The 27,167-nt window shown below is 43.4% G+C and overlaps 1 protein-coding gene across 1 annotated transcript in view; it reads right to left on the bottom strand.

The window, feature by feature from the left end:
- arhgef10la (Rho guanine nucleotide exchange factor (GEF) 10-like a) overlaps positions 1-27,167 on the bottom strand; it is a 263,737-nt gene that overhangs the window by 213,597 nt on the left and 22,973 nt on the right. The window contains exons 4-6 of the mRNA XM_017716475.2: positions 22,324-22,454; positions 6,523-6,612; positions 653-780 (exon numbers count right to left, since the gene is read on the bottom strand). Coding sequence (XP_017571964.1) covers positions 653-780; positions 6,523-6,612; positions 22,324-22,454 — 349 coding nt within the window. The remainder of the gene's footprint in view (positions 1-652; positions 781-6,522; positions 6,613-22,323; positions 22,455-27,167) is intronic.

Here is a 27,167-nt window from a genome sequence, read left to right as displayed (position 1 = left end):
GCTCATTAATGGTGCTGTTACAGATGTAACAGCTTTTCAACTTTATGCCGGTAACAATCAGTATGGCCCTTTTCTTCAACATAAAATTCATTATGTTCACAATTAATCTACAAGGTTGGACCACAATGCACGTTGCATTATTGCCAATGGTTCGTCGTTGCAAGAAACAAGCCCTAAATTCGTTGAAGATATTACGTGCAGTAAAGGGTGAAATACCTAAATCCTTCCAATCGCCTGTTGAAGAACATCTCAAACAGCTGGATTACTGACTGATGGATGTTGGGAGCCTCTAATCATCCTTGCTCTTAAAGCACTCGGACTTCCCTGGATGCTCCCTTCTACCTAAGCACGACTGCATCACCTGTTTAAGATGTTTTTGAACATTTGTTCTTCTTCGTAGTCTTGAACGTCCCTTTGAGTTTAAAATGAGCTTGAAGATGATAAAGCAAAACATTAAATATCTCGTATTTGTACCGTTTCATTTAAATGCTGTTCAATGGAGATTTAAAATTACAGATTTCTGTTTTACTCTGCAACACGTCTTATATTTAAATAAACTGCTGAACATCGCTGAACTCTAGATGTCACACACACACACACACACACACACACACACACACACACACACACACACACACACACACACACACACCTTGCTGTGGGTGGGCACTTTCTCCGAATCAGACTGCTCATCATAACTCTCAAACTCACTGGAGCTCCAGCCGCTGTTGGGCCCCTGGGGACCCTCGTCTCTCTGCACGTCCTCGTAGATCATGTCTCCTGTCACACACACAACACGCAGCTCTCAGCACAGCCCTGGAGACATGGGGACAGTCAGAGATGCACAAGCTCGGTCCCAAACACACAAACACGCATGAACGCACAGCTGTCACAGGCATCCTGGCTGAGTAATGAAATTCATCTTCCTTGGAAAACAATCGCGTGGGGAAAACCGTGGGAAAGGACTAAAACCAGGTGTTGTGTTGGGTGGTGGTGCTGGGGTGCTTCACCTTTTATTTGACGCTTTATTCCAGCACCAATATCTGCACTTTATTCAGTATTGTGATTATGTGCTGTTACCTGAGCCTCCCTGTACATCATTACTGCACTGCCTTTTTATCTCAGGAAAGCCTTTATTGCATATTTCTCTATATTTCTAGCTGTATGTATGCCTGGAGATGTTTTTCTTCTTTTTTATACTGTATCACACTTATTATTATAACTGTGCTGTACTGTGTTACTCACACTGGCTGCCTCATTTCCTTCAGGGTCAATAAGTAAGTAAGTAGGTAAGTGTGTAATTCACTATATTGCCAAAATATATATTCGCTCGTCTGGCTTCACACACATATGACCTTCAGTGACCTCCCAGTCTTAATCCATAGGGTTTAATGTGATGTCGGCCCACCCTTTGCAGCTATAACAGCTTCAGCTCTTCTGGGAAGGCTTTCCACAAGGGTTAGGAGTGTTTATGGGAATTTTTGACCGTTCTTCCAGAAGCACATTTGTGAGGTCAGACGCTGATGTTGGACGAGAAGGCCTGGCTCACAGTCTCCGCTCTAATTCATCCCAAAGGTGTTCTATGGGGTTGAGGTCAGGACTCTGTGCAGGCCAGTCAAGTTCTTCCACACCAAACTGGCTCATCCACGTCTTTATGGACCTGCTTTGTGCACTGGTGCTCAGTCATGTTGGAACAGGAAGGGGCCGTCCCCAAACTGTTCCCACAAAGTTGGGAGCATGGAATTGTCCAAAATCTCTCGGTACTGAAGCTTTAAGAGTTCTTACATCAAACCTTTTTGGGTTCTATATAACAATTAGTGTTCTGGTGTTATGATTTCAAGCTTGTAACAATAGAAAACCCCTTCTTGGTGATTTACAGCACATTTTCCATAAATCTGAAGAGCCATTTCACAGGCAAAGGGTTCCTGGAGTGTTGATGGTTCTATTTAGAACTCTATTCTTCACTAAAGTACCCTTAACGAACCCTGATGTTTAAGAGTGCAGCACAGGTCAGTAAAGGCTGTGGTTATAGCATATTGTAAAATATTAAATTTAAATAAAATGAGATTGTTAGAAATCTAGCAAGACAGAACTGCAGCAAATTCCAGACAACTGGAACTACTTAATCTGACATGTGGAACCTTTTTAGAAAGGGCTGATATCAATCGGCCGGCAGTGCCCCGCCCTCCGAGCTCTAACCAAGTACCCATCAGCCCCTCCCCTGAACCCCCTCTGATATCACACTGAGCGTAACGTCACTGTGGAGTGAAGGCCTGGAGAGGGAGGGGCGAGATAGTCGAGTGCTGTCATTGTAATTAGTTCGATCACTGGTTCTAACGTCGAGCACTAGAACCCTTCACTCTGTAACACTACAGTACAGTACAGTACAGTAATCCTGGTTTCTGCTGGAGTTCTATTGGATATGCAGTGTTAAGTCAGTGCCAGGCTAACGGTGGTGCACATTGACGGTGGTGCACATTAACAGTGGTGAATATTAACGGTGGTGAATATTAACGGTGGTGAATATTAACGGTGGTGCACATTAACGGTGGTGCACATTAACGGTGGTGAATATTAACGGTGGTGAATATTAACGGTGGTGAATATTAACGGTGGTGCACATTAACGGTGGTGCACATTAACGGTGGTGAACATTAACGGTGGTGAATATTAACGGTGGTGCACATTAACGGTGGTGAACATTAACGGTGGTGAATATTAACGGTGGTGAATATTAACGGTGGTGCACATTAACGGTGGTGCACATTAACGGTGGTGCACATTAACGGTGGTGAACATTGACGGTGGTGCACATTAACAGTGGTGAATATTAACGGTGGTGAATATTAACGGTGGTGAATATTAACGGTGGTGCACATTAACGGTGGTGCACATTAACGGTGGTGAATATTAACGGTGGTGAATATTAACGGTGGTGCACATTAACGGTGGTGCACATTAACGGTGGTGAACATTAACGGTGGTGAATATTAACGGTGGTGCACATTAACGGTGGTGAACATTAACGGTGGTGAATATTAACGGTGGTGAATATTAACGGTGGTGCACATTAACGGTGGTGCACATTAACGGTGGTGAACATTAACGGTGGTGAACATTAACGGTGGTGCACATTAACGGTGGTGCACATTAACGGTGGTGCACATTAACGGTGGTGAATATTAACGGTGGTGCACATTAACGGTGGTGAACATTAACGGTGGTGAATATTAACGGTGGTGAATATTAACGGTGGTGCACATTAACGGTGGTGCACATTAACGGTGGTGAACATTAACGGTGGTGCACATTAACGGTGGTGCACATTAACGGTGGTGAACATTAACGGTGGTGAATATTAACGGTGGTGCACATTAACGGTGGTGAACATTAACGGTGGTGAATATTAACGGTGGTGAATATTAACGGTGGTGCACATTAACGGTGGTGCACATTAACGGTGGTGCACATTAACGGTGGTGAACATTGACGGTGGTGCACATTAACGGTGGTGAATATTAACGGTGGTGAATATTAACGGTGGTGAATATTAACGGTGGTGCACATTAACGGTGGTGCACATTAACGGTGGTGAATATTAACGGTGGTGAATATTAACGGTGGTGAATATTAACGGTGGTGCACATTAACGGTGGTGCACATTAACGGTGGTGAACATTAACGGTGGTGAATATTAACGGTGGTGCACATTAACGGTGGTGAACATTAACGGTGGTGAATATTAACGGTGGTGAATATTAACGGTGGTGCACATTAACGGTGGTGCACATTAACGGTGGTGCACATTAACGGTGGTGAACATTAACGGTGGTGAACATTAACGGTGGTGCACATTAACGGTGGTGAACATTAACGGTGGTGAATATTAACGGTGGTGCACATTAACGGTGGTGAACATTAACGGTGGTGAATATTAACGGTGGTGCACATTAACGGTGGTGAACATTAACGGTGGTGAATATTAACGGTGGTGAATATTAACGGTGGTGCACATTAACGGTGGTGAACATTGACGGTGGTGCACATTAACGGTGGTGAATATTAACGGTGGTGAATATTAACGGTGGTGAATATTAACGGTGGTGCACATTAACGGTGGTGAATATTAACGGTGGTGAATATTAACGGTGGTGAATATTAACGGTGGTGAATATTAACGGTGGTGAATATTAACGGTGGTGCACATTAACGGTGGTGCACATTAACGGTGGTGAACATTAACGGTGGTGCACATTAACGGTGGTGCACATTAACGGTGGTGCACATTAACGGTGGTGAACATTAACGGTGGTGAACATTAACGGTGGTGCACATTAACGGTGGTGAACATTAACGGTGGTGAATATTAACGGTGGTGAATATTAACGGTGGTGCACATTAACGGTGGTGCACATTAACGGTGGTGCACATTAACGGTGGTGAACATTGACGGTGGTGCACATTAACAGTGGTGAATATTAACGGTGGTGAATATTAACGGTGGTGAATATTAACGGTGGTGCACATTAACGGTGGTGCACATTAACGGTGGTGAATATTAACGGTGGTGAATATTAACGGTGGTGAATATTAACGGTGGTGCACATTAACGGTGGTGCACATTAACGGTGGTGAACATTAACGGTGGTGAATATTAACGGTGGTGCACATTAACGGTGGTGAACATTAACAGTGGTGAATATTAACGGTGGTGAATATTAACGGTGGTGCACATTAACGGTGGTGCACATTAACGGTGGTGCACATTAACGGTGGTGAACATTAACGGTGGTGAACATTAACGGTGGTGCACATTAACGGTGGTGCACATTAACGGTGGTGAACATTAACGGTGGTGAACATTAACGGTGGTGCACATTAACGGTGGTGCACATTAACGGTGGTGAACATTAACGGTGGTGAACATTAACTGTGGTGCACATTAACAGTGGTGAACATTAACGGTGGTGAACATTAACGGTGGTGACCATTAACGGTGGTGAACATTAACGGTGGTGAACATTAACGGTGGTGCACATTAACGGTGGTGCACATTAACGGTGGTGAACATTAACTGTGGTGCACATTAACAGTGGTGAACATTAACAGTGGTGCACATTAACAGTGGTGACCATTAACAGTGGTGAACATTAACAGTGGTGAACATTAACAGTGGTGAACATTAACAGTGGTGCACATTAACAGTGGTGAACATTAACAGTGGTGAACATTAACAGTGGTGACCATTAACGGTGGTGAACATTAACGGTGGTGAACATTAACGGTGGTGCACATTAACGGTGGTGAACATTAACGGTGGTGAACATTAACTGTGGTGCACATTAACAGTGGTGAACATTAACAGTGGTGCACATTAACAGTGGTGCACATTAACAGTGGTGAACATTAACAGTGGTGAACATTAACAGTGGTGAACATTAACGGTGGTGCACATTAACGGTGGTGACCATTAACGGTGGTGAACATTAACGGTGGTGAACATTAACGGTGGTGCACATTAACGGTGGTGCACATTAAAGGTGGTGCACATTAACGGTGGTGAACATTAACGGTGGTGAACATTAACTGTGGTGCACATTAACAGTGGTGAACATTAACAGTGGTGACCATTAACAGTGGTGAACATTAACAGTGGTGAACATTAACAGTGGTGCACATTAACGGTGGTGCACATTAACGGTGGTGCACATTAACGGTGGTGAACATTAACAGTGGTGAACATTAACAGTGGTGAACATTAACAGTGGTGAACATTAACAGTGGTGCACATTAACGGTGGTGAACATTAACGGTGGTGCACATTAACGGTGGTGATCATTAACAGTGGTGCACATTAACGGTGGTGAACATTAACAGTGGTGAACATTAACAGTGGTGAACATTAACAGTGGTGAACATTAACAGTGGTGAACATTGACTTTCCCACATTGGGTGAAACTCTGATGTTGCTCTAGTTTAAACTCTGACATTTGAAGCCTGTAATGAGCTTTATTGTGTTTTAGTGTTTCAGTAAATCCTTCAGTAAATTCTTCAACTTGAAGCCTCAGTCTGAACCCTGGAGGAGGCTTTAGTCCAGCACGCTCCACTTTACTCAGAGCGGACTAATACAGCTTATGAGCTCTTAGAATTTTAACAGTCTTAACAGTTCCTAATGCATAATAAGCATGGCTATAATGTGTAATGCAATTTTATAAATATTTATAGCCATGTTTATGATACCTTATGAATGCATTATAACATGTTATGAATGTGTTTATAGATGCTTGCAAATGTGACCTTCATAGAACGTGTTACTGAAATAAATTTCTAAAAAGTTGGAAGTTTTTTTGTTGTTGTTTTTTTTTTTTTAAATTGGCCATAAATGAGTTTGGGCTGTTACCACGGTAACTGAGTTAACCATCACCAGGCACTGGCCCAATCCCAGCAGACATACAGATCACATGCACACATACACCCACATAAACATACATCCACCCGCTACACGCCAGTGTTACGGCTGACCTTCTCCTGGAGACAGATCCTCTGATGGAACGTCATCATAAATCACCTCCGGGCTGGTTGTGGTTGTGCCAGTCTGAACAGAGACTTCTCCTGAGAAAAGATCAGCAAGCAGAGGACATCAGCTCACTGGGCTGCTGGACACACTTCACCTCTACACACTACAGCCCAAAAGTTCAGCATCACTGCTCAGAATAATGTAAAACCAACTCTGATACTGACGCAGTCCTGTGGAAAAGTCAGAGGTTGTGTGAAAAAGTTCTCCGATCCAAGTTTTCCCAACTACACATTTAGACTCACCAGTCCATAAAACTTTTAATATAATGTTTAAATATGTTTTAGGCATGTCTTACCTATTGTTTTACTTTTGATTATTAATTTTATTCCTCTTCTTTGTTTTATTAATATTTTTGTTACTTTCATTAGTATTTTTTGTAATTATTTGTTTTTATTGATTTTATTAGTGTTTTTGTTATTATTTATTCTTTATTTTATTAGTATTTTTGTTCATATTTATTCTTTATTAGTATACTAGTTATTATTTATTCTTTATTTGTTTTATTAGTACACTAGTTGTTATTTATTCTTTTTATTTATTTTATTAGTAATTTTATTTGTTATTCCTTATTTTATTAGTATTTTTGTTATTTATTCTTTATTAATTTTATTAGCATACTAGTTATTATTTACTCTCTATTTATTGTATTAGTATTTGTTATTATTTATTCTTTTTATCTATTTTATTAGCATTTCATTTATTATTTTTTTTCTTTTTAATTTTTTTTGTTATTTATTTTATGCTTTTTAAATTTATTTTATTATTGTAATCTTTTTGTCTTAAATCTTTGATTCCTTTTTATTTCATTTATATTTTTATGTATTCTATCCTGATCTGTTACTTGTTAAGTTGTTGTAATTGTACTGGCTTACTGATTTCATAGTTTGTTGGTACCATTTTATTATTAAAGTTTACTATTATGATTTTTATTATTTTATTATAAAATCTGACTTCTTTTTACTACCCAGCTTGGCTACATTGTAAGTGGGGGTTTAAATGAAGGATGACTGATTGATATCTCCTAGGACGAAGATGATTTTTAAAGGGGACAGTCATCTTTGGTGAGTTTTGTGAAGTTTTGGTGCTTTACCAGAGCTTGCAAGGTGCAAGGTAGTGAGGAGATGTGGGCGGGGCTAAATGGAAGACTCTCAATTGGGCAACCAGACATCCTTGTCTACTTGGAACAACAGCACTGGGTGATCTATCTGTACCAGTACACGGTGATATTGTTATACCATGATATCACTTTTCAGCTTCGCAGGCACTTCAGCCTTAGGCAAAGTCAATTATTCCAGGTTTTCCGACCAAAATTCAACAAAAATAACCAAATAGAACCAAAATATTTTTCTCTGGCTCTCCTACTGCCCTGTCGTGGCTCCACAGCTGAATCAGATCAGTAGGTAATAATAAAATAATCCTCCTCTACAGTAAAATAAAGCTCTGCTGATCCTTCAACTCAGTTTAACAGTAAATGGTCTCAAACGCTGGAGTTAATGTAGAACTGCTGATTCACCCTTTAACCCTGAAGATCAGTACAGACGGCTGGTCACCATAGCAACACAGACAGCGTCGCCTTAAGGAAACAGCAAAGAGAAAGACTGAAGATGAATATCAGTAACTTGGAGACGAATGGCCTTTTATAGTCACTCCATCTGGTTTCCTAATGCGTTTAATCTGCAGTGAGAAACTGTCAAACAAGTTGTGAAGTCGCTTCTTCTTCAAATTGTCCCGTTCCACTTTAAATGGCACAGCAGTTACATTCTGTGCCTCAGGCACCATCTAAGGTGGAACAGGACAGTTCTAAGAAGAAGCTGATGAAGAAGAAGCAGCTTCAGCCTTAAAGAAGTTCAATGTTGAGAGACATTTTACAAGATATTACTCCACTTTACGGAAAGGTTCCCTGACTGAGATGTGAGAAAAGCAGCTACAGCTGAGCAGGAGCCTAAAGCAGAGTAAAGCCTGTGACTGTGTTTGGATTATATTTTGGCCTGTAGAACATCAGCACACACTGACACAGACATACAGCCAAGATGGTCAAATCTTGTGGCTCCCAAGGTCGTTTGATTTTTGCTGAAAGGACAAAACGGGTCTTTTGAACATGTCCCATTGCACCCAATGGTGGAATGAACTCCCACTGGCTGTCCGAACAGCAGAGTCTCTCGCTGTCTTCAAACGCAGACGGACCGTCTCTTTACACAGCACTTAAATCAGCACTGAGTGAAGTATTGATTGCAATATATTCTGCTGCACTTGTACATCATATTTTAGTGTATTGCACTGTGTGTTGTAGTTCATTGTATAGTAGTGTATTGTAGTGTATTGTAATGTAGTGTATTAGTGTGTATTATAGTGTGTTGTAGTGTATTGTAGTGTGTTGTAGTGTGCTGTAGTGTGCTGTAGTGTGCTGTACTGCACTGTTCTGAGTTCAGCTCTGCTCCTTCTCTCTCTGTATCTACAGTGACATCTGAGCTCAGGACCGTCTCTCTCTCTGACCTACTGGAAACTAGCAGAGAGACTTTCTCTAGACAGATAAAGCGCTTCTTGTAATTTGCTCTGGATCAGAGCGTCTGCTAAATGTAAATGTAAATGTCGGTTCCGACCCCTGAGCTAAGGCTTCTAGTAGGAATCAGCGTGTGGGGCGAGCGCATGGCCGAATGCTCGAACTCTCTGCAGCTCAGTCAGGACTGCTCAATCGCCACCTGCCCCAATTCCTGAAGAACAACCCCACACCATGATCCCCCCTCCACCAAACTTCACACTTGGCACAATGCAGTCAGACAATACCGTCTCCTGGCAACCACCAGACTCGTCCATCAGATTTCCAGATGGAGAAGCGTGATTGGTCAGTCCAGAGAACACGTCTCCACTGCTCTAGAGTCCAGTGGTGGCGCTTTACTCCACTGCATTCCACGCTTTGCATTGCGCTTGGTGATGTAAGGCTTGGATGCAGCTGCTCGGCCATGGAAACCCATTCCATGAAGCTCTCTACGCTGTTCTTGAGCTGATCTGAAGGCCACATGAAGTTTGGAGGTCTGTAGTGATTGACTCTGCAGAAAGTCGGTGACCTCTGCGCACTATGCCCCTCAGCATCCGCTGACCGCTCTGTCATTTTACGTGGCCGACCACTTCGTGGCTGAGCTGCTGTCGTTCCCAGTCGCTTCCACTTTGTTATAATCCCACTGACAGTGGACTGTGGAATATTTAGTAGTGAGGAAATTTCACGACTGGACTTGCTGCACAGGTGGCGTCCGATCACGGCACCACGCTGGAATTCTCTGAGCTCCTGAGAGCGACCCATTCTTTCACTAATGTCTGTAGAAGCAGTCTGCAGGCCGAGGGGCTCGGCTTCATACACCTGTGGCCATGGCACTGTGTTCAGACGTCAAGCCTCAGGCCAGAGAAGGTGGACGTTCTGGTCTTTTTGGCCAAAATAAAACAGGCCTGGATCTTAATTTATAAAGCCACAGTTGAAATTGTAGCTGAATGTTAGTAGAAAAATCACGATTAGATATTTTAACCAAATCACTCAGGTCTCAAGTCCATAGCGGGCAAGCCCAGCACAACAGGGGCGAGAAAAATATCATGAGAATGAAACTTGTAGGACCGAGACTCAAAAGTGGAATTCATCCTCCAGAAGCTGAAACACTAACACTTTGACTTAATTGCAATTAAGAGTGAGGATCCCGAACAAAGACGTGAGCACAGTCATTAGAGCGAATTCAGATCAATAAAACATGAGCACTCGCGCTAGAAGCTTATCAGAGGTTATGTAAAAAGAGTGCTAATGAGAATTAAGTCCATGATCGGATTCAATTCAGTCACTTAAAGTCTCCAGTGACAGTCACTAATGGCATTCTGTGTTTTCCTGAGGGGTTGATATCACAGTGTAAAGGACTGTAATGGTTTATCCGTCTGCCTGTCCGTCTGCCTGTCCGTCTGCCTGTCCGTCTGCCTGTCCGTCTGCCTGTCCGTCTGCTACCTGCTAACTTCAAACTGTACTGTAGGCTGAATGAAAGCGTCCTGGCGAGACCACAGAGCGCGGCGTCTGGCCGTGCCCTTCGTCTGATCTGCAGTCTTCCCGTGTTTGTGTAGCTCACTGGATTAGCCATTAGCTTCACTCAAAGCATGTCCGCTCAGTTTAGCTAGCCGGGGCCTATTGATTCCCTCTTTAAATGTGATTTGTCTAGAACGATTTCTGCCCTCCGTCAGACCTCCAGAGGCACTCTTTCCAGTTAAACGGAGGGGAGGTTGTGCCCTGGGTATTGTGAAACGGATTAGCCAACAAGGCTAACTAAGCTTTTGTCAGGATCCGGGAGAGAGCGAGAGAGACGACCTGCGGCGCGAGGGCAGGCTAAACAGGAGAAAAAATAAACTCAGCTTTGAGGAATGCGCGCATGCTGAGACGGGAAATAGCCGCATCCAGCACCGCTTGACCATCAACCAGGGCCCAGCACAATGAGCCTGCCTATCACAGTGATCATCAGCTCCCAGCAGCCGACGCCGCTCACACAGGGAGTCACAGGCCGAGCCCATGTGCTCACGTTGCTGAGGAGGAGGAGGGCGTGATTCACGGACGGATCCTTTTAAAAATCAAAATGAAATGAAATGAAATGAAATGAACCTTTATCGTCATTACACATTGTACTTGTACATTTGCGCAACGAAATTGGCATCCTATGTCCTGGGTGTGTACTGTTCTGTAGAGGTCTTCCAGGGAGGGGAGGAGAGTGTCCAATAACCTTCTGTGCCGTGTTGATGACCCTTTGTATGGCCTTTTTGTGTGCTATGGTACAACTGGAGAACCACACAGAGATACAGTACGTCAAAACGCTCTCAACGGAGCAGCGGTAGAAGACAGTCAACAGTTTCTTTTCCAGATTCAGCTTCTTAAGGGTTCTTAGGAAATAGAGATGCTGCTGGGCCTTCTTCACTACCGCTGAGGTGTTAGAACCCCATTGGAGATCTGCATCCATATACACCCCCAGGAGATTGAAGCTGGACACCCTCTCCACACACTGTCCATCAACGTAGATTGGCTGCAAGTTGGACTTCCTCCTTCTGAAGTCTACAATCAGTTCTTTGGTCTTAGAGGTGTTGATGACCAAGTTGTTCTCTGAGCACCACTCCACTAGCCTTTGAACCTTCTCCCTGTATGCCGTTTCATTGCCATCAGAGATCAGTCCGACTAGAGTGGAGTCATCAGCGAACTTGATTGTGACGTTGTCCGAGTGGCTGCTGTACAGAGTGTAGAGGAGTGGGCTCAGCTCGCAGCCCTGAGGAGAGCCAGTATTAATGCTGAGAGCTGTGGAGAGATGTGAGCCACCTCTAACTCTCTGTACACGGTCTGGGAGGACGTTTCTTACCCAAATGCAGATGCTGTAGGGAAGACCAATGTACATAAAGTTTTGACTCACTGACTGACTCACTGACTGACTCACTGACTGACTCACTGACTGACTCACTGACTGACTCACTGACTGACTCACTGACTGACTCACTGTTTCTCTTTTATTGCTGACTTTGTTAAAGCCAAGGGCGATTTCCTACAATGGATGTGCAGATTCAATATTGATTTTCATATCCCTTTACTCAATTAACGTTCCTACGTCTGCTCTGCACGTCTGTGTGTGTGTCTGCTCTGCATGTCTGTGTGTCTGTGTCTGCTCTGCACGTCTGTGTGTCTGTGTCTGCTCTGCACGTCTGCGTGTGTGTGTCTGCACGTCTGTGTGTGTGTGTGTGTCTGCTCTGCACGTCTGTGTGTCTGTGTCTGCTCTGCACGTCTGCGTGTCTGTGTCTGCTCTGCACGTCTGCGTGTGTGTGTCTGCTCTGCACGTCTGCGTGTCTGTGTCTGCTCTGCACGTCTGCGTGTGTGTGTCTGCTCTGCACGTCTGTGTGTGTGTGTGTCTGCTCTGCACGTCTGTGTGTGTGTCTGCTCTGCACGTCTGTGTGTGTGTCTGCTCTGCATGTCTGTGTGTCTGTGTCTGCTCTGCACGTCTGTGTGTCTGTGTCTGCTCTGCACGTCTGCGTGTGTGTGTCTGCACGTCTGTGTGTGTGTGTGTGTCTGCTCTGCACGTCTGTGTGTCTGTGTCTGCTCTGCACGTCTGCGTGTCTGTGTCTGCTCTGCACGTCTGCGTGTGTGTGTCTGCTCTGCACGTCTGCGTGTGTGTGTCTGCTCTGCACGTCTGCGTGTGTGTGTCTGCTCTGCACGTCTGCGTGTGTGTGTCTGCTCTGCACGTCTGCGTGTCTGCTCTGCACGTCTGCGTGTCTGCTCTGCACGTCTGCGTGTGTGTGTCTGCTCTGCACGTCTGCGTGTGTGTGTCTGCACGTCTGTGTGTGTGTGTGTCTGCTCTGCACGTCTGTGTGTGTGTGTCTGCTCTGCACGTCTGCGTGTCTGCTCTGCACGTCTGCGTGTCTGCTCTGCACGTCTGCGTGTGTGTGTCTGCTCTGCACGTCTGCGTGTGTGTGTCTGCTCTGCACGTCTGCGTGTCTGTGTCTGCTCTGCACGTCTGCGTGTCTGCTCTGCACGTCTGCGTGTGTGTGTCTGCTCTGCACGTCTGTGTGTCTGTGTCTGCTCTGCACGTCTGTGTGTCTGTGTCTGCTCTGCACGTCTGCGTGTGTGTGTCTGCACGTCTGTGTGTGTGTGTGTGTCTGCTCTGCACGTCTGTGTGTCTGTGTCTGCTCTGCACGTCTGCGTGTCTGTGTCTGCTCTGCACGTCTGCGTGTGTGTGTCTGCTCTGCACGTCTGCGTGTCTGTGTCTGCTCTGCACGTCTGCGTGTGTGTGTCTGCTCTGCACGTCTGTGTGTGTGTGTGTCTGCTCTGCACGTCTGTGTGTGTGTCTGCTCTGCACGTCTGTGTGTGTGTCTGCTCTGCACGTCTGTGTGTCTGTGTCTGCTCTGCACGTCTGTGTGTCTGTGTCTGCTCTGCACGTCTGCGTGTGTGTGTCTGCACGTCTGTGTGTGTGTGTGTGTCTGCTCTGCACGTCTGCGTGTCTGTGTCTGCTCTGCACGTCTGCGTGTGTGTGTCTGCTCTGCACGTCTGCGTGTGTGTGTCTGCTCTGCACGTCTGCGTGTGTGTGTCTGCTCTGCACGTCTGCGTGTGTGTGTCTGCTCTGCACGTCTGCGTGTCTGCTCTGCACGTCTGCGTGTCTGCTCTGCACGTCTGCGTGTGTGTGTCTGCTCTGCACGTCTGCGTGTGTGTGTCTGCACGTCTGTGTGTGTGTGTGTCTGCTCTGCACGTCTGTGTGTGTGTGTCTGCTCTGCACGTCTGCGTGTCTGCTCTGCACGTCTGCGTGTCTGCTCTGCACGTCTGCGTGTCTGCTCTGCACGTCTGCGTGTCTGCTCTGCACGTCTGCGTGTGTGTGTCTGCTCTGCACGTCTGCGTGTCTGTGTCTGCTCTGCACGTCTGCGTGTCTGCTCTGCACGTCTGCGTGTCTGCTCTGCACGTCTGCGTGTGTGTGTCTGCTCTGCACGTCTGCGTGTGTGTGTCTGCTCTGCACGTCTGCGTGTCTGCTCTGCACGTCTGCGTGTGTGTTTGCTCTGCACGTCTGCGTGTGTGTTTGCTCTGCACGTCTGCGTGTGTGTGTCTGCACGTCTGTGTATGTGTGTGTCTGCTCTGCACGTCTGTGTGTGTGTCTGCTCTGCACGTCTGTGTGTGTGTCTGCTCTGCACGTCTGTGTGTCTGTGTCTGCTCTGCACGTCTGTGTGTCTGTGTCTGCTCTGCACGTCTGCGTGTGTGTGTCTGCACGTCTGTGTGTGTGTGTGTGTCTGCTCTGCACGTCTGTGTGTCTGTGTCTGCTCTGCACGTCTGCGTGTGTGTGTCTGCACGTCTGTGTGTGTGTGTGTCTGCTCTGCACGTCTGTGTGTGTGTGTCTGCTCTGCATGTCTGTGTGTGTGTGTCTGCTCTGCATGTCTGTGTGTGTGTGTCTGCTCTGCATGTCTGCGTGTGTGTGTCTGCTCTGCATGTCTGCGTGTCTGTGTCTGCTCTGCACGTCTGCGTGTCTGTGTCTGCTCTGCACGTCTGCGTGTCTGTGTCTGCTCTGCACGTCTGCGTGTGTGTGTCTGCACGTCTGTGTGTGTGTGTGTGTCTGCTCTGCACGTCTGCGTGTCTGTGTCTGCTCTGCACGTCTGCGTGTGTGTGTCTGCTCTGCACGTCTGCGTGTGTGTGTCTGCTCTGCACGTCTGCGTGTGTGTGTCTGCTCTGCACGTCTGCGTGTGTGTGTCTGCTCTGCACGTCTGCGTGTCTGCTCTGCACGTCTGCGTGTCTGCTCTGCACGTCTGCGTGTGTGTGTCTGCTCTGCACGTCTGCGTGTGTGTGTCTGCTCTGCACGTCTGCGTGTGTGTGTCTGCTCTGCACGTCTGCGTGTCTGCTCTGCACGTCTGCGTGTGTGTCTGCTCTGCACGTCTGCGTGTGTGTGTCTGCACGTCTGTGTGTGTGTGTGTCTGCTCTGCACGTCTGTGTCTGTGTCTGCTCTGCACGTCTGTGTGTCTGTGTCTGCTCTGCACGTCTGCGTGTGTGTGTCTGCACGTCTGTGTGTGTGTGTGTGTCTGCTCTGCACGTCTGTGTGTCTGTGTCTGCTCTGCACGTCTGCGTGTGTGTGTCTGCACGTCTGTGTGTGTGTGTGTCTGCTCTGCACGTCTGTGTGTGTGTGTCTGCTCTGCATGTCTGTGTGTGTGTGTCTGCTCTGCATGTCTGTGTGTGTGTGTCTGCTCTGCATGTCTGTGTGTGTGTGTCTGCTCTGCATGTCTGTGTGTGTGTGTCTGCTCTGCATGTCTGCGCATCTGCGTCAGCGTGTCTGCGTCTGCACTCACGCAAGTGTAAAACAGGTTTTTACAAAATTACTTTCCAAGGTCTACGAATTCTGATGAGAAAATATTCCGAAGTTCCCGAGCTGTATAAAGATTAATGAACTCCATCCTTAATACGAATTCAGTGATTTTCCTTTATTCATGCAGAATTTTTGACCTTGGCAGAGAACGAGTCCATTTCATCATCCACATGGTCAGTTTAATAAGACGGGGATGTTTCATTTGGACTTTTTTCTTTGATGCTTTCTTTATGAAAGCTGAAAGGTGGGGCTTAATACACGGCACAAAAATAAAAAGACAGATTCTCATTAGAAAAGGGCAGATAAAGACACTTTAGATAGAACAAGATAGTGAAGCATCCATTTCAATTCAGCTCAAAGCTCAAAGAGAAGCACAGCAAAGGCAGCTGTGAGGCATAACCAGGACTTTTTATCCCTCGGTGTGAAAACAGCTACTAGGCATGGGAATCACAAGAGGCCCTACGATGCGATGCGATGCGATGCGATGTGATGCGATGTGATGCGATGTGATGCGATACGATGCGATGTGATGCGATACGATGTGATGCGATACGATGTGCTGCGATACGATGTGCTGCGATACGATGTGATGCGATACGATACGATGCGATACGATACGATGCGATACGATACGATACGATACGATGTGATGTGATGCATCACAATATTTGAAGCATATTTAACTCTATTGCTATTTTTAATTGGTGTTATAATGAATGTTGCGACATGACGACCCTTGTGTGGTGTTCAGGGCTGTGGGACCATTTTCAGTGTTTACCAAAAGAAAAAAATGATGATTTATTATTTCAGCCTCAGGTTCTTGATTTTTGCTCATTTCCTGTGAAGAACATATAAAATAACGATAAAATCGATTTTCTAAATATTTAATTTATAATGTAATGTTGACGGAATGTAAAGGCGGAACTTGGAAGAGGGGAAGTGCAGCGCTCGGACAGTCTGGAGTCACATAACAAAACACACCACCGGATGAGCGAGAAACCGACCGGCTCTGCGTTAAAGCCAGGCTCGGTCAGGAGTCACAACCCAAATGTTAAGAAGAGCCATTCAACCAAAATCAGACCTTGGGAGCCAGGACATCTAATGTCCAGCATGTCTCAGTGTGTGCTGATGTCCTAGTGTAGACTAAACAGTACAAGCGAGAGCGCAGACTTTGCTCGGCTTTAGGCTTCAGCTCAGCTGTAGCCGCTTTCCTCCCATCTTTTCCTCAGAAGTAGAGCAGCTTATTGTAAAATGTCTCTCAACCTTTGACTGATCTACAGGGCTAAAGTCGCTTCTTCTTCTCCAGCTTCTTGTTCAAATTTTCCTTTTCCTATTTAAATTCTGACCGAGGAGCCAAATGTAGCTGCTGCACCATTTAAGGTGGAACGGGAAAATCTGTAAGAGGAGTGACTTCATCTTCACAACTTTTCAGCGTCTCTCGGTGCAGATTTAACGTTCTAGGCGCCGCTTATAAACGCAAACAAGTCCATTCGTCTCCAAAAGTTCGTCTCAAATCTCTTTGCCTTTTCGTAGCTGCTAGCCAGACGAGACTTCGCTGCTATGTGATGTTTCTCAGTCGTTGAGAAGCAAGGCTGCACGCTGTAGAGCCGAGATTCAGCGTCCAGCCAGAAGATGTTCTACTGACAGGGTGATCTGCCCCCACTCTCTACAACGAGACCAAAACCAAAGTTATAAAGTCACTGAATTAAACGGGCAGGACGGCCGTATCGTGCTGCGTGGACATCGACTGCCACGGGATCTTATTTCACCTTATCAGCGCATTTTATTACAGATAACTGGCAGCAGCGTCTCTAACAACAGCAGTGAATGAGAGTCTTCTAGATCATTTCCTTTTGATTGATTAATTAGAGATTGGAAGTAAATCCATTATGGATCATTACAGATACTTTGCTTTAAAACTACCAAGTCCTCACACAGTGAGAAAAACATGCTGTATAGAAAAAAAGATGCATTGATTATTGTTTTATAATCACATCGCAGCCTCTGAATCATAATCAAATCGAATCGTGAGGTGCCTGAAGATTCCCACCCCTAGTTATGAATGTTTGTTTGGTCATTTAGCCGGTTTTTGGCCAATGTGGACATATCATACTCCAAACAAACAGGCTGACTCTCAGGATGATGATGATGATGATGATGATGATGATGATGATGATGATGATGATGATGATGATGATGATTATACTTCACAATCCATGACTGTCGAATTAAAAGCAAAAGAAAAAGTTATTCCAAATAAGAGGCATCTACCTGGCAACACGGGAGCACTGGAGCGTAACGGCTGCTGCCACTCTCACACAAACACTTCACACCAGCACCTGCTTTACTGACCACCTTCTAACGACACCACACTTGCGTCCTTCCTTGAATCCATTCGTTAGTCATCCTCATTTTTGTGCAAATAGTACTCGGGAAAAACAATCAGTCAAAATAAAGTACAACAATTTCACAAAATAATTCAATAGACTCCGCTTGGAACTTCCGGAGCTCACCGGAATATCACTGGAAAGCTGAGACTCTAAGCAGCATCCAACAACATGACCCCAAGTCTATAGATCAATCAAGCGCTAATTATAGAGATGCACATTCCAGAAGACGGACATAAACAGGAGACTTGCCTCAGGAACGCACATTTGCCATTTAGCGAATAGAGAGGTGCATGTCGTTCGTTTGTAAAGCAAGAAAATTATAGAAATTCTAAGATGATATATTCTAAGATGATATATTATAAGATGATATATTCTAAGATGATATATTCTAAGATGATATATTCTAAGATGTTGCCGTAAAATACAGATAAAACACTTTTGGTCCAGTGGAAATTTAGTACTTGTAGGAGAGGCTGGGGGACTTTGGAGACCCCAAGAGGTCACTTGGAAAAGTAAAAAGGCCACCTGGAGAGGCCACTGGGAGCGCAGGACATCCGTCTGGATTAGCGCGAATAACGAGAATCATCACTACGAGGAATCAACTCCAGCTTTTGAGCTTTAAAGCAGAAAGTGTTGGGGACAGGCACTCCTTAACTGATAGTCACTAAAATAAAATGTGTATCATTAAATTAGGAAAGCGGCTAATTTCTTTGTTGTTTTAATCTTATTTTGATCGTTACGGATTTATTTCAATAGCTTTAAATGTTTTCTATACAATTCTGAAGGCTTTTCAGCAACATTACAGCACCAAGTTCTCTCTAGTTTATGTACTGCTTAAAGAAAAAACCTCAATATTTGGTCGTGAAACTGGGAAAATGGAAAAAAGGGCCGGCTTTCTAAGGGTTAAAGGACTGAGCTCTTGGGGACATTCAAATCTGAAATATTTCAAGAATTCATATCATATTTCATATTTCTACTACAAGCATTTTACTGCTGGCATTTTTGTGCATTTTGAATGAACAACGTCCAGCTGGAGTTACAGACGTTCTCTGACCCACAGATTTTTAAAGAGGCCTTTTAGCGATTATGTTTGACAGCACTGTCACAGATTCTCTTCCCCGAGTTGGTAGAACATCCACACCCCACCCTGGCTGGGCCATGTGAGAGGACCAACAGGCCACAGGATACGAGCCACATTTCTGAGTATCTGGACCGGTCAGCCAGAACATCCACTGTCACTTCACTGAAAGCCTCAGCACCCAGATGGCTCACTAGCTACAGTGGTTCCAGTGAGCTCAACAAACTGCCAGAGAATGTCATCACATTTCGCTGGATCCACTTTCTTGGCATCAGCTACAATCTTTAACATCCTCTTGTCATCTTGGCACTTCTCCCCATTAGAGGCCATGAGTCTCGGGTCCAAGGCAGACATGGCCTGACCGAGTGTGTCCTCGACGGGCGCTTCCTCAAGCATCTTTCTCGCAACTGCACTCGAGATATTTCTGGCTAAAACTGCAGCTCCTGCAGTTCAGTGATGTTGACAGTTGCTTCAAAAGAAACTGCAACTGCAAGAAAACTAACATCAGCTCATTTCACATCACGATGGATCTTCTTCTGCAGAGATCAAATTTCATCAGCTTCGCCAAAGTTCCTTCACGACCTGAGACAAAATGAATCTCTGCATTAGGTCAGGATTTCTCCACCAGTGGGCTGAGGCACCCTGTAGCGGTCCGTGGGCCTGAACTCTGGGGAGGCGGTACTTCGCAGTGGGCCGGTAACGTCACTTTAACACCATAAAGACATACATGGAAAAATTATTACCTTAATAATTAACCTCTTATTAACCAGGGGATGTTTTGGTTTGATAATCTGAACTTTTGTGACCAAATCGTACGGCAAATTATTCCGTAACTGCATGAAATAAATGTACGTTGTTATTTTATTTATATATTTATTGTAAAATCTCCCCTAAAATGATCAGAACGTGTGTTTTCTGATCTCCACATTTCACTATACGCTCACAATTCACTGCTGAGAGCCAAAAATCTGCGCCACTCTTTGTGTTGTTCTCTAAAAGTGATGTTTCCAGAGCAGATCACTGAAGAGACGCCGTCTGTTTATAGTTTAGAGCCCAGATTTGGGGAAAAACGGGTCGACTTTCAGTAGAAAAACAAAGTTCAGCTTCTTTTATTATAAGGGTTTAAAATGACGTCACCGTCTATTAGACTGGAGAGAAGAGCTACAGCCTCACACGACGCCCAGCTTCTGAATGGAGCTTATGGAATATGAACGTTATGGAGAACATGACCGAGTGCGGTTTGGGACCACCGGTGGTCTCGAGGAGTTAAAGAGGTTGTAAAAGCTGTAAAACTCCCCCCGTATTGAGACACTTTACAGACACTCACTCGCTCCTGTCTCTGCACCACGAGCTGCAGTGCTGGAAGTTCAACTCAAGCTGATAAACCAAGGATAAAAAAGCAGAAATCAGGGCTTATTAATATTGTTGATTGTGATGCTGCTAATCTAAAAGCCGGTGAGTGGACTGTGGTTTGGCCATTTCAAATGAATCACAAAAAACCCTCAAAACTGAGGAGAAATCTCCACAGGCAGTGCAGTGTTTTCAGCAAAAAGGCGTAGTACAGCTCCAAATCCAGTCCACCTTCTACATTTCTATTCTTTCGCTTTTCCCCCTTTTCAACATCTCTGCAAATACAGGGAGAGTCACTCAACAGAGGCCCACTATATGTAAGCATATAGGAATATGTGTAAATCATAAAACACGTTTTCTGTTCATTTGAGGGAAACTTTTACAAAAAAATAAAGAAATAAAATAAAAACGTAGATTTACCTTTAAATTCAGATGGAAAACCGAAAATATACCTTAAAATGCTGCAACAGACATCAACACGTCTCATAAGCTGCAAGCTAAAAATAGCTCACCTTCAGCTTCCCACAGTCTGGCACACGCAGACATCTGCTTACAGTAACAGGGTTGAGCCCATAGTTGAGTTCGCATGATAACACGGTAAGTGGGCACGTTTCTGTTCTCGACTTGTAAATTAAATTAAATTAAAGTAAATTCATTTTAGAAGTAGCATATCACCACTGCCGGAAGAAAACCTCATATCTCCATTTTTGTTGTTTTACAGTTTTAGACATAATTTGAAAACGCCTGTTAATATTTACATTGTGTGTAAATTTCATGATAAACAGATCAAAACAAATGACCTAAAATGACGTCTGGTTCCACTGACTTACATTAAAAGTAGAGTATGTTTTATCCTTCTCCTGTAAAGTTACCGTTTTAGAGATATGAGGTTTTGATCCAACAGCAGTGATAAGCTATTTCTGTAAATGCAGTCTCAGCTTTATACTATCAGTAGGTTAGGAATTCCTGTATCAGAAGCAGAGATGGGCAAAGTCCACAAACCAGGTACTGAGTTAAAGTAGAAGCTCCTCCCTTTAGACCTCCACTGGAGTAAAAGTACTAAAGTATTTCCCTTCAAATGTACTTAAGTATAAAGTAAAAGTACTAAAAGAGGAATTCTGGCTCTGATGTCCTGTTATCATTTTTATAACCAGACTGGCTTCATGAACTCATTTCAGGTGAAAGTCCTCCAGCGTCTCTCTTGGTAAACCAGTCTTTTAATAGAACGTCATTAATTAGTGACGCTGACGTCTATTAAAATGATCAGAAGCACAAAACACTGAAGGTAAACAGTTTCCATCAGGGAGAACCGAGTGGCTCTGAAATCACTTTTTACACACAAGCAAAGTTTCAGTTTCAGATTTATTTACAACTTAGTTCCAAGTTTAAGTTGAATAAAAACTGGCTTTAAACTCAGGATCACAGATGAGCTCCTTTACTATGTTGATCTGTAGGCGTCTGTTCATAAACATAAACCAGCCCAAACTCATTTACTATAAAATGAAATGGTGTTTGTAGAAATTCAGAAAAAAGCCGCGTCAGTCTCGACTGCATATGTGGACATATTTCTATATTGAGCTCTATTTACACAAAGTTAGGTTAGTTCATCATTTATGTTGAACAGACTCTCCCAAAGTTTTACGCTGCTGCGCTGACGTTGAACCGCGTGCTGCACTGGGTCGGTATGACCAACAGGTCAAAACCAGCTCTAAACAAAGTGACCGCTGGGCCCTGATTGGTGCTCTGGCTTTGCGCTTCTTTCGTTTTGACATGTGACGTTTTTATACACACAGAAACCAAAAGGAGCGACAGATTTCTCAAAATGTAGGAGGAAAAAGTCGGATATTAGACTCTGAAATGTAGTGGAGTGAAAGGAAAAAGACGCCCAGAACGGAGAAACTTCAGTACAGATACACCAAAAATACTAAAGTACAGAAACTAATTACATTTACTCAGATACTCAGGTACTCAGTTACTTAATTACTCAGTTACCGTCCAGTACTGATCAGAAGTCTAAGCTTAATTCTGTCAGTAGTTCTTTATTAATTTCACCAGCAATAGCAGCATACATAATAAAAGCAGTGGAAATGAAAGGACTCTCACCTCCAGTACAATGTGATGCGTTGCCTGTGGCCTTCTTTCTCACCACACTGAACTCTGGTAGCTCCTTCTGTGCAGCTGCACCCGGGGCCTGTTCTACCACCAAGCAGCCGAGGCTCCTGGAGGCCGGATGTCTGAAACATTCCCCCAGAAACAGAGCTGAGTTAGTGCAGGCCCTTGGGGGAGTCACTGCTCTGAGGTCACTATGAGGCTGTGAGTGCGAGGAAGTGAGTGGGAGAGTAGAGACTTCAGTCTGAGACGGCACCAGCAACACTCTGCCATGATGCGGACCCTTTAGCACTGCGTTCAAAGTGCCTGTATCTCAGCAAAATCAACAGTTCCTCGCTTTTTTGATGTTTTTGAGTTTGAATGCAAATTTTCTTAAAGTTTCAAAACTTAAAATTCACTCTTCAGTCCTTTTGGGCAATAAACGGAAGCTAAGCTGAAAAAGCAGCTTGACTTTTACATACACCCACCTATTCCGCCGTTTAGCTCCACGTTTGGGGTATGTCTCTACCAGCTCAGCACATCTGGAGGCTGAAATTTTTGCCCATTCTTCTTTGCAAAATAGCTCAAGCTCAGTCAGACTGGATGGAGAGTGTCTGAACAGCAAGTTTCAAGATAGGCCACATTCGGGCCTGTACAGAACTATTCTTTATTCACTATATAGTGTATTCGGGCCTGTACAGAACTATTCTTTATTTACTATATAGTGTATTCGGGCCTGTACAGAACTATTCTTTATTCACTATATAGTGTATTCGGGCCTGTACAGAACTATTCTTTATTCACTATATAGTGCATTCGGGCCTGTACAGAACTATTCTTTATTCACTATATAGTGTATTCGGGCCTGTACAGAACTATTCTTTATTCACTATATAGTGTATTCGGGCCTGTACAGAACTATTCTTTATTTACTATATAGTGTATTCGGGCCTGTACAGAACTATTCTTTATTCACTATATAGTGTATTCGGGCCTGTGCAGAACTATTCTTTATTCACTATATAGTGTATTCGGGCCTGTGCAGAACTATTCTTTATTCACTATATAGTGTATTCGGGCCTGTGCAGAACTATTCTTTATTCACTATATAGTGTATTCGGGCCTGTACAGAACTATTCTTTATTCACTATATAGTGTATTCGGGCCTGTGCAGAACTATTCTTTATTCACTATATAGTGTATTCGGGCCTGTACAGAACTATTCTTTATTCACTATATAGTGTATTCGGGCCTGTGCAGAACTATTCTTTATTCACTATATAGTGTATTCGGGCCTGTGCAGAACTATTCTTTATTCACTATATAGTGTATTCGGGCCTGTGCAGAACTATTCTTTATTCACTATATAGTGTATTCGGGCCTGTGCAGAACTATTCTTTATTCACTATATAGTGTATTCGGGCCTGTACAGAACTATTCTTTATTCACTATATAGTGTATTCGGGCCTGTACAGAACTATTCTTTATTCACTATATAGTGTATTCGGGCCTGTACAGAACTATTCTTTATTCACTATATAGTGTATTCGGGCCTGTACAGAACTATTCTTTATTCACTATATAGTGTATTCGGGCCTGTACAGAACTATTCTTTATTTACTATATAGTGTATTCGGGCCTGTGCAGAACTATTCTTTATTCACTATATAGTGCATTCGGGCCTGTGCAGAACTATTCTTTATTCACTATATAGTGCATTCGGGCCTGTACAGAACTATTCTTTATTCACTATATAGTGCATTCGGGCCTGTACAGAACTATTCTTTATTCACTATATAGTGTATTCGGGCCTGTACAGAACTATTCTTTATTCACTATATAGTGCATTCGGGCCTGTACAGAACTATTCTTTATTCACTATATAGTGTATTCGGGCCTGTACAGAACTATTCTTTATTCACTATATAGTGCATTCGGGCCTGTACAGAACTATTCTTTATTCACTATATAGTGTATTCGGGCCTGTACAGAACTATTCTTTATTTACTATATAGTGTATTCGGGCCTGTACAGAACTATTCTTTATTCACTATATAGTGTATTCGGGCCTGTGCAGAACTATTCTTTATTCACTATATAGTGTATTCGGGCCTGTACAGAACTATTCTTTATTCACTATATAGTGCATTCGGGCCTGTACAGAACTATTCTTTATTCACTATATAGTGCATTCGGGCCTGTACAGAACTATTCTTTATTCACTATATAGTGTATTCGGGCCTGTACAGAACTATTCTTTATTCACTATATAGTGCATTCGGGCCTGTGCAGAACTATTCTTTATTCACTATATAGTGTATTCGGGCCTGTACAGAACTATTCTTTATTCACTATATAGTGTATTCGGGCCTGTACAGAACTATTCTTTATTCACTATATAGTGCATTCGGGCCTGTACAGAACTATTCTTTATTCACTATATAGTGTATTCGGGCCTGTACAGAACTATTCTTTATTCACTATATAGTGTATTCGGGCCTGTACAGAACTATTCTTTATTCACTATATAGTGCATTCGGGCCTGTACAGAACTATTCTTTATTCACTATATAGTGTATTCGGGCCTGTACAGAACTATTCTTTATTCACTATATAGTGCATTCGGGCCTGTACAGAACTATTCTTTATTCACTATATAGTGTATTCGGGCCTGTACAGAACTATTCTTTATTCACTATATAGTGCATTCGGGCCTGTGCAGAACTATTCTTTATTCACTATATAGTGTATTCGGGCCTGTACAGAACTATTCTTTATTCACTATATAGTGTATTCGGGCCTGTACAGAACTATTCTTTATTCACTATATAGTGCATTCGGGCCTGTACAGAACTATTCTTTATTCACTATATAGTGTATTCGGGCCTGTACAGAACTATTCTTTATTCACTATATAGTGTATTCGGGCCTGTACAGAACTATTCTTTATTCACTATATAGTGCATTCGGGCCTGTACAGAACTATTCTTTATTCACTATATAGTGTATTCGGGCCTGTGCAGAACTATTCTTTATTCACTATATAGTGCATTCGGGCCTGTACAGAACTATTCTTTATTCACTATATAGTGCATTCGGGCCTGTACAGAACTATTCTTTATTTACTATATAGTGCATTCGGGCCTGTACAGAACTATTCTTTATTCACTATATAGTGTATTCGGGCCTGTACAGAACTATTCTTTATTCACTATATAGTGTATTCGGGCCTGTACAGAACTATTCTTTATTTACTATATAGTGTATTCGGGCCTGTACAGAACTATTCTTTATTCACTATATAGTGTATTCGGGCCTGTACAGAACTATTCTTTATTCACTATATAGTGTATTCGGGCCTGTACAGAACTATTCTTTATTTACTATATAGTGCATTCGGGCCTGTACAGAACTATTCTTTATTCACTATATAGTGTATTCGGGCCTGTACAGAACTATTCTTTATTCACTATATAGTGTATTCGGGCCTGTACAGAACTATTCTTTATTTACTATATAGTGCATTCGGGCCTGTACAGAACTATTCTTTATTTACTATATAGTGCATTCGGGCCTGTACAGAACTATTCTTTATTCACTATATAGTGTATTCGGGCCTGTACAGAACTATTCTTTATTTACTATATAGTGCATTCGGGCCTGTACAGAACTATTCTTTATTCACTATATAGTGTATTCGGGCCTGTACAGAACTATTCTTTATTCACTATATAGTGTATTCGGGCCTGTACAGAACTATTCTTTATTCACTATATAGTGCATTCGGGCCTGTGCAGAACTATTCTTTATTCACTATATAGTGCATTCGGGCCTGTACAGAACTATTCTTTATTCACTATATAGTGTATTCGGGCCTGTACAGAACTATTCTTTATTCACTATATAGTGTATTCGGGCCTGTACAGAACTATTCTTTATTCACTATATAGTGCATTCGGGCCTGTACAGAACTATTCTTTATTCACTATATAGTGTATTCGGGCCTGTACAGAACTATTCTTTATTCACTATATAGTGCATTCGGGCCTGTACAGAACTATTCTTTATTCACTATATAGTGTATTCGGGCCTGTACAGAACTATTCTTTATTCACTATATAGTGTATTCGGGCCTGTACAGAACTATTCTTTATTTACTATATAGTGCATTCGGGCCTGTGCAGAACTATTCTTTATTCACTATATAGTGTATTCGGGCCTGTACAGAACTATTCTTTATTCACTATATAGTGTATTCGGGCCTGTACAGAACTATTCTTTATTTACTATATAGTGCATTCGGGCCTGTGCAGAACTATTCTTTATTTACTATATAGTGTATTTAGGTTATGTTCAATGTCCAGTGCACTAATACAGTAAGTGTTTCTGATAAAATGGCCAATAAGTGTAGGAACACTGGCAACTCACTGCATATCTTTGTGTCATTAAATACATAAATCTCAAAAATACAGCAAGGGCTGCACATAAAGTACAAACCGTGAATCCACCACCAGTAGCAGTTAATAGGGAAATCTGAGAGGCACGATGCAATGCAGACAAAGAATTTAGAGCAGTTATTCATCATAGCACAGAATACAGAGGCATCTCAAAAGCTGTGCATAACAGCTAATCCCAGGAGCTTCCACACAGGCAAAGAGCAGGTGTTCAGCAGCAGAATGTAAATGAGATCGCCGTGAGCACCGCGCACCTGAAGACTTCTTACACATACGCCCACAACGTACTTGCTTTTGTCTCAGCACTGCCTGGCTTGTGTTCTGCAGTAACCCCCTCCCTCTGAACGCATTCCAACCCACAGGTTGAATTTTGAGGGTGATGTTTACCTGCATTCCCTCCTCCTC

This window comes from Pygocentrus nattereri, chromosome 21 (genome assembly GCF_015220715.1).
Source record: "Pygocentrus nattereri isolate fPygNat1 chromosome 21, fPygNat1.pri, whole genome shotgun sequence".
In the NCBI taxonomy this organism is placed as follows: Eukaryota; Metazoa; Chordata; class Actinopteri; order Characiformes; family Serrasalmidae; genus Pygocentrus; species Pygocentrus nattereri.
The sequence above is the reverse complement of the archived record's forward strand: the minus strand, read 5'-3'. Positions and strand labels throughout refer to the sequence as shown.